Below are 8,234 nucleotides of genomic sequence, written 5' to 3'. Positions count from 1 at the left end.
CCTATTGTCACTCACATTGTGTGAACCTTTAAATGTTATGTGACTATTAAAAATGCTTATGTTAGTGTTTTCACTTAATTTCTTGACAAAACATGGTATATATGTATATATATTTGTAGAATGGAATAGAATGAATGATCATGTTGGTAAAATAATTTTTGAGCTTATTCTGTTGTGATTTTGAGTAAAGAATGTAGTATTCGAGTCTTTTCCTTTCAATCAGGTTTCACTTTATCCGTTATTTCTGTTCACCGTTTCAGTTCACTCTATGGACCGGAATGTAAAAGACTCAGCTAGATTGAACAGCTCGAGTTCTTTCAGCCGGAGTGATGGTTTTGCTTCTGTTTCAAGTAACAATGGTGAGAAACAACATATGATGCAAACGTTTGATTCCCCTTTGATGCTGATAGCAAAGATGTTACATGTTTACCTTTTGTTTGACAGTGAAGCAGCAGGCATGCTTGGTAGAATGGATAAATTCCGTTCTTCCCGACCTACATTTTCCAGCAAATGCTTCCGATGATGAACTACGAGACATCCTCATTGATGGATCTGTTCTATGTCGAATAGTAAACAAGATAAAACCTGGCTCTATTTCTGAGGTAACTGTGCTTGATTTGGATCGAACATCTTGTTTGAGGAGTGGAACGAATCATGATCTTTCTCCCTCGATGTCTTTTTAGCGTGACTCAAGACCAAAAGTCGAAAGATTCTTGTCCGCAATGGATGAAATGGGGTTGCCAAGGTTTCAAGTGTCTGACCTTGAAATGGTGATCGAATCTTGCTGTTTAAAGATGTTTTTTTTTCATCTTCCCTTGAACTGTGTCCTCTGCCTTATCGTGTAGGGATCTATGAAGTTGGTGTTGGACTGCCTCTGGACGCTGCGGATGCATTTCATGATGCGGTTTAGCAGAATGGATTCCATGAACTCAGGATGGAAATCTCTAGGCGATAGGGGGTCAAGTGCTAATAGCACTCCAAAGGAGGAACGCTTCCGGATGCTGTCTTCTCCACCTTTTGGAGAAGACAGGCGGAAGTTATTACCCGACACAAAATCTCTACACGGAATGCGCACTAGTCCCAAAATGACAGGTGCTATCTGTATACCTGTGCAGATACGAACATTGACTGTGATTTGAATTTCGTTACCAATTAATTTCTGTGGCAGCCTCTGTCATAAGTCACTCTGGCCACAAGTTTCATGAAGTCTTTCAGCTCAAACAAGGGTCTTACGCAGATCTCCCTGCTGCAAAGATCTCAGAAATGATGAAATCGAACAGCTTGGACGTAAGTCTTCATGTTAGCCTATACGTTTATGCCTTTGTGGTGGACTCAAAGGTGTATGTCCATTGCAGAATGCTCCCACTCAGTCACTGTTGAGCGTTGTCAACGGCATATTAGACGAGAGCGTGGAGATGAAGAGTGGAGCAATACCTCACGTCTGAAATCTTTAACAATAGGAATTAGCAATTCCATTCAAACCTCAAAAGCTAACAGAATTTTTGGTTTTTGCTTATATTTCAGAGCGTCGTTTGCCTTCTGAGGAAAGTCGTGCAGGAGATTGAGCGTCGGATATGCACTCAAGCAGAGCACTTGCGCACGGTAATGTGTTTGTTACATAGAGACACGTTGATGCTACTATCGTTATCCTCTACTTATCTTCACTGTCTCTTTTTATGTTCAGCAAAATAACGTTTTCAAGGCCAGAGAAGAGAAGTACCAATCCAGAATTCGAGTACTCGAAGCCCTTGCAACAGGGACTAGCGAAGAGACGCAGGTATATAAGCTCTTCCAGTTTCAACTTTACGTCGTCAAATATTTATACATGTTGACATTCCTAGCTATCTACCTAAAGAGATTCATTGTTAGCAGATTGTCATGAATCAACTCAAGCAGATTAAGGTACTATTGGTTGAAACTCATTCTTTTATAAGAATTGATCATGCACTTTCATCATGAACTTGAGGAGTCTATAGCTTAGTTTTGTAACTATTGCAGAATGATAAGAACAAATTTGAGGAGAAAAAGAAGGAAGAAGAGCACAAGACATGGAAACTTGTCAAAGAGAAAGATGACCTCAATCAAGTGGTGGAAAATTTAAGGCAAGAGCTAAGAGAGATGAATGACATGACAAGACCGATGAATGAGAAACACAATCTTAATCAAGCGGTAGCAAGTTCGGGGCAAGATCATAGTGAAAGAAGTGAGTTTAATCAAGAATCAGAAAAGACGAGGCAGGAGACTAGAGGCTTACAAGAGCACGAGGCAATGAAAACCAGTGAGCTTGAGGATAAACTAAAAGAAGTACAAAGCTTACTAACAGAGTCTAGAAGTAGAGTGAAGGAGCTTGAGGCAATGAGAGTTGAAGGTGGAGGAACTGAACAAGATCTTGAGAGAAAATTGATGGCAGCTGTGAAGTTTTCGACAGAGTTGAGATCTCGAGTGAAAGAACTTGAGGCTATGGATAGAGGAACTCAAATTACTAAACAAGAGCTTGAAGATAGGCTGAAGAAAGCTGTAAGCTCGTTAGATGAGTCAAGGTCAAGAGTGAAGGAGCTCGAGGCAATGAGAGCCGAAGGTGGAGGCACTCAGGAAGATTCTGAGAGAAAATTGATGGCAGCTGTGAAGTTGTCGACAGAGTTGAGATCTCAAGTGAAGGAGCTTGAGGCAATGAACACAGAAGCTCGAACCGCTAAACAAGAGCTTGAAGATAGGCTGAAGGAAGCTGTAAGCTCATTAGATGAGTCCAGGTCCAGAGTGAAAGAGCTCGAGGCAATGAGAGTCGATGGTGGAGGCACTCAAGAAGATTTTGAGAGAAAATTGATGGCAGCTGTGAAGTTGTCGACAGAGTTGAAATCCCGAGTGAAGGAGCTTGAGGCTATGAATACAGAAGCTCAAACCACTAAACAAGAGCTTGAAGATAGGCTGAAGGAGGCTGTAAGCTCGTTAGAAGAGTCGAGGTCTAGAGTGAAAGAGCTCGAGGCAATGAGAGTCGAAGGTGGAGGCACTCAACAAGATCTTGAGAGAAAATTGATGGCAGCTGTGAAGTTGTCGACAGAGTTGAGATCTCGAGTGAAGGAGCTTGAGGCTATGAACACAGAAGCTCGAACCGCTAAACAAGAGCTTGAAGATAGGCTAAACGATGCTGTAAGCTCGTTGGATGAGTCCAGATCCAGAATGGAAGAGCTCGAGGCAATGAGAGTCGATGGTGGAGGCACTCAAGAAGATTTTGAGAGAAAATTGATTGAAGCTGTGAAGATGTCAACAGAGTCGAGGTCTCGAGTGAAGGAGCTTGGGGCTATGGATACAGATGCTCAGACCACTAAACAAGAGCTTGAAGATAAGCTGAATGAAGCTGTAATCTCGTTAGATGAGTCTAGGTCCATAGTGAAGGAGCTCGAGGAAATGAGAGTCGATGGTGGAGGCACTCTACAAGAACTTGAGTTAATGGAAGCTGTGAAGTTGTCTACAGAGTTGAGGTCTCGAGTGAAGGAGCTTGAGGCTATGGATACAGAAGCTCGAACCATTAAACAAGATCTTGAAGATAGGATGAAGGAAGCTATAAGCTCGTTAGATGAGTCGAGGTCCAGAGTGAAGGAGCTTGAGGCAATGAAAGCTGAAGCTCACAGCACTCAACAAGAGCTTGAGAATAGGTTGAAGGCAGCTGAAAGCTCATTAACAGAGTCGAGATCTGAAGTGAAGGAGCTTCAGGCAATGAAAGGTGAAGCTCACAGCACTCAACATGAGCTTGAGAATAGGTTGAAGGAAGCTGAAAGCTCGTTAACAGAGTTGAGATCTGAAGTGAAGGAGCTTCAGGCAATGAAGGCTCAAGGCGAAGCTGCACAACAAGATGCGGGGAACAGATTGAAGGAGGCTCAAGCCACGCTAGAAGAGTGGAGAAGTAGAGTGAAGGAACTTGAGGCATTATCAAAATCAAAATCCGAATGGTGGAAGAAGAAAGAGCAACTTCACCAAATCTTTACAGATTCACAGCTTGGCGCCCTACATGTAAGTCTTGATCTAAATCTCATCATTACATTATCCCATATAAGTGATTTTTTTCTAAAACATATGAGTGAACTATGTATTCAGATACTGAGATTCACGTATCAGTCGATCCAGCAAGAAATCGAGAAAACAGAGCTATACTATTCAGAAGCGCTCAGTGACTTAGGTACACAATTATATATTTTTTTTTAAAGTTTTGATGATGAACTATATGAGAGATAAGTAGATTTTTGAAAAATCCTAGCATGTTGTAACAGGTTCAAAAATAAATGTTCTAGCCAACGCAGCAAAGAACTATCATCCACTCCTTGCGGAAAATCGGAAGCTGCACAATGAGTTGCAGGAGCTAAAAGGTACCTACGTTGTCACTCCATGAGTCCATGGTGAACATAAATCAATAAAATCAACAAATTTCTGTATTTCCTTAAGCCTTGATTTAAACAGGAAATATTAGAGTCTACTGCCGGATAAGACCGTTTCTCCCAGGGCAAAAGGGGAAGCAATCAATTATTGAAAACATCGGTGAAAATGGTGAGCTAACGGTTGCCAACCCTACCAAACCGGGGAAAGAAGGGCGTCGTACGTTTAGGTTTGATAAAGTGTATGGCCAATCATCAACTCAAGGTTTTGATCTTTGAATATGTGCATCTATACTTAGCTCATCTACATGATCAACCACTCAAGTTTCAAATGCATGCAGCTCAAGTTTTTGCAGATACTCAGCCATTGATACAATCTGTTCTTGATGGATATAATGTGTGCATTTTTGCCTATGGTCAGACTGGTTCTGGGAAAACATACACGATGGTAAGATACAACTTTATCACGTGCTAATCAACAATGTATTGTTTCTATAGTGAACAATTCTTCTGCGTAGACTGGTCCAGATGGAGCAAGTGAGGACGAATGGGGGGTCAACTATCGAGCGTTGAAGAATCTCTTCACCATCACACAAGATCGGGGGACCATCTTTCAATACGAGGTTTCTGTTCAGATGGTAGAGATATACAATGAACAAGTCCGCGATTTGCTCTCCAATGATGGCCAAAAAAAATATCCTTCAATGCCAATTTCTTGCATATCTTCATGGGGAAAAAATAAAATTGCCATTTGGATTAGTGGAACATAAGGAGTAACCATTAGTTAAAAATAATGTAAATTCTAGTCACTATCAAAATGCCTCTAGTAATTTAAAATCTAGAAATAATCCAAGGCTCGTGGAAATCGAAGCTTCATTTGAATTTCACATGATATCAATCAATATGATGTCTGAAAAAATGTTGGCTTCAAGGTTTGGGTTCATGTTTAGGTTGGATCAGTACGGTATACCGTACCGAAATGGGCATACCGCATACCGTACTGAAAAGTACGGTATGAGAAAACACGATACCATACCTTGCCGATTTTTTCGGTATACCGCATTTCGGTATACCGAAAATTCGTTATATAAAATATGAAAACCGTTACCGTACCGACATTTTGGTATACCGTACCGCGCGGTATACTGCAAATCATACCTATTTGATATATAAAAATATAAAATATTGAAAATAACATTTTATCTTAAATATAATATTATAAATAATAAATATGTTAAATATATATAATTATTAACCATATATACCGCAAAATTACGGTATATACCGTAACTTTGCGGTATATACCGTTAATTTACCGTAATTGCTGTATAATGCGGTATGATGCGGTATACCACGGTATATATAAAATTCATACCTTTGTCGTACCTAAATCAGTCGGTAAGGTATCATACCATACCGAAAAGTGCGGCATACCAAAAATTCGGTATTTTTCGGTACGGTAAGTGCAGTATTTCGATATATTTTGCCAGCCCTAATCATGTTCATGCGAAAATCAAAGGTTCATACGATTGTGCGAATTGAACGTTTTTGCTTAATGCTTCGCATGAATCTGTACTATCATCCAGAATCGTTCAATTTGCGCAGCCGTATGAACTTTTTTATTTTTGCATGAAGATTAATGAACCTTTTCTTATTTTTATTTTTGTGACAATTTCGTTAATGGATAAATAGTCTATTAACTCAAAAATGGCTAGAATTTAATATTTTTAAACTTTGGATACTATTTATGTACAGACTAAGCAAAATGGCTATTTTCATCACTGCCACCATCTATCCTTCATCTATTTCATTTAGATCACATATCAAATACTTGTTTTTCCTTGATTTCCACACACTTGGGATCTTGACTAGCTCCCAACCTAACGGGCTGGCCGTCCCGGATGCAAGCATTCAGCAAGTCAACACGACCGAAGAAGTGATGAAACTGATGGATATTGGACTGCGGAATAGAGCTAAAAGCGCCACTGCCATGAACGAAAGAAGCAGTCGATCACACAGGTACTTTTCGTAATTTCACCATACAATGTTTATTCCCAATCTTTTGGGTACGTGTACTTAGGAGAGAAAGTTAATTCGATGATAAGGTGGTGTCCCACGACATATGTAGTGTTAAAAATAAGTCAGAAGGAGTATCATTTTTCAATTACTCGGCCATTACATTTTACCAAGTTCAGTCCTAACCATATTAGTGAACATTTATATATTTTCTGCAACAACAAGACGGCTCCCATATTGAAGATAACATGCATGCAGTATCGTCTCAATTCACACGCGAGGAACGGAATTGAAGAGCGGTTCATCTCTACGAGGCAGTCTTCATTTGGTAGATCTTGCAGGGAGTGAAAGAGTAGACCGCTCAGAGGTGACGGGAGACAGGCTAAAAGAGGCGCAACATATCAACAAATCGCTATCTGCCCTCGGTGATGTCGTCTTTGCTTTGTCGCAGAAGTCTGCTCATGTTCCTTACCGCAACAGCAAGCTCACTCAAGTCCTTCAGAGCTCATTAGGTATGCCTATGTAAATTCATCTTTGTTTTCTTTTTAAGTATTATCTAAATATGTGATACAAGTTTGAGCAATAAATCTTGTAAAATTATTCATACAATTAGTTACTCCCTTTTTCTATTGCTTGCATAAATATATTTTTATGAAGTACTCATTCTACTTAATTAACATCTATCTGCACACATATTTTGATATGTGTGAATATACATCCAACATCTTGCTCTTTTGCATTGCTTATGTTGTAGGTGGCCATGCAAAGACCCTGATGTTTGTACAGCTTAATCCCGATGCTACTTCTTTTAGTGAAACGTTGAGTACCTTAAAATTTGCTGAGAGGGTGTCGGGAGTCGAGTTGGGTGCAGCAAAGAGCAGCAGAGACAGCAAAGAAGTACGCGAATTGACGGATCAGGTAATTTGTTTGCATACAATCACTACTTTTAATCCTCACATTTTTTCCCTGCTTGAGTTTTTTCTGAAGCACGAAACGGCTATCAATTCCGATGTTCATTCCAAATTACCAGATCGAAGTTTCTAGCTATCTATAATTTCATAAAATATGTATAGACACAAAACTTATTCGTATGATTGTGAAGTGAATGCACAAGCTGATCCCACCTCAAGTATTTCTTGTGTTGTCCGTCCTTTTATTTTGTTTCTTTCTTCATTTTACGATTGGAAATACTTGTTTGATTTTATGTTTTACACAATGTAATGCTCTGCCATGTCAATGCTCTTAGATTGCAACTCTTAAAGAGAGTTTAGCTAAGAAAGACGAGGAGATAGGGGCGCTGCAGAAGCCGCTTAGAGATACAAAAACTGGAGTTTCTGGAGAGAGAAGGGGTCCTAGATCAATGAGGTAAGTACAACTTTTCTCGAACTAAAAGGAATTACATTGATATGAATACACCTCAACGAAGCTTCAAATAAGCTGCAACGATAGCTAGTTTGATTTACGTGAGTGCTTAGCATTGGAGTGCCTTTATTAGATAGTTTCTTCCAAATATTGGTTTTAGTTTTATTATGTATATGATATATCAATGTGGATAGTTTCATATACTATTAACTTTAGAAAATTCCAATTAACATTCGATTTCCAAACGGTAACATTGCCGGTGCTAAAATATTAGGACTCGTTCGTGCAGGTAACGATGGAGCTGATGGCTCTTGCAGAGCGAAAAACATTGATAAGCACGTATATATATAGGTATTATAGCGTTAGAAATATTCCCTGTTTGTACAGATAAACTGACCCTGATCACATTTTTCTTCTTTTTTTTGTTCTCGTTGTCTTCACTCTCAATGCATGTTGATCGACTCATAATTTTTTCCTAGTTTGAAAGAG

The 8,234-nt window shown here is 39.5% G+C and overlaps 1 protein-coding gene across 1 annotated transcript; it reads left to right on the top strand.

The window, feature by feature from the left end:
- The first annotated feature begins 268 nt into the window (after window positions 1–268).
- On the top strand, window positions 269–7,882 carry LOC121752698 (kinesin-like protein KIN-14K). The gene is made up of 20 exons (XM_042147800.1): window positions 269–359; window positions 445–602; window positions 684–770; window positions 846–1,092; window positions 1,169–1,287; window positions 1,356–1,439; window positions 1,525–1,602; window positions 1,685–1,777; window positions 1,873–1,902; window positions 1,999–4,008; window positions 4,093–4,174; window positions 4,266–4,361; window positions 4,453–4,632; window positions 4,709–4,815; window positions 4,886–5,045; window positions 6,224–6,386; window positions 6,642–6,895; window positions 7,138–7,301; window positions 7,630–7,748; window positions 7,879–7,882. Exons 1-20 carry the CDS (start codon window positions 269–271, stop codon window positions 7,880–7,882), a joined length of 4,326 nt encoding a protein of 1,441 aa, XP_042003734.1.
- The last annotated feature ends 352 nt before the right edge of the window (window positions 7,883–8,234 follow it).

The sequence above is a fragment of the Salvia splendens genome, chromosome 10 (genome assembly GCF_004379255.2).
Source record: "Salvia splendens isolate huo1 chromosome 10, SspV2, whole genome shotgun sequence".
NCBI classification, from domain to species: domain Eukaryota; kingdom Viridiplantae; phylum Streptophyta; class Magnoliopsida; order Lamiales; family Lamiaceae; genus Salvia; species Salvia splendens.
Note: the sequence above shows the minus strand (reverse complement) of the source record. Positions and strands in the feature narration are given on the sequence as shown.

Excerpts from the sequence above, each read along its gene's own strand:
- LOC121752698 (XM_042147800.1), top strand. The coding sequence starts at position 269 with ATGGACCGGAATGTAAAAGACTCAGCTAGATTGAACAGCTCGAGTTCT. Across the intron at positions 4,816-4,885 it reads CTGGGAAAACATACACGATG|ACTGGTCCAGATGGAGCAAG; the intron begins GTAAGATACAAC and ends TCTTCTGCGTAG. Across the intron at positions 6,387-6,641 it reads AGAAGCAGTCGATCACACAG|TATCGTCTCAATTCACACGC; the intron begins GTACTTTTCGTA and ends ACATGCATGCAG.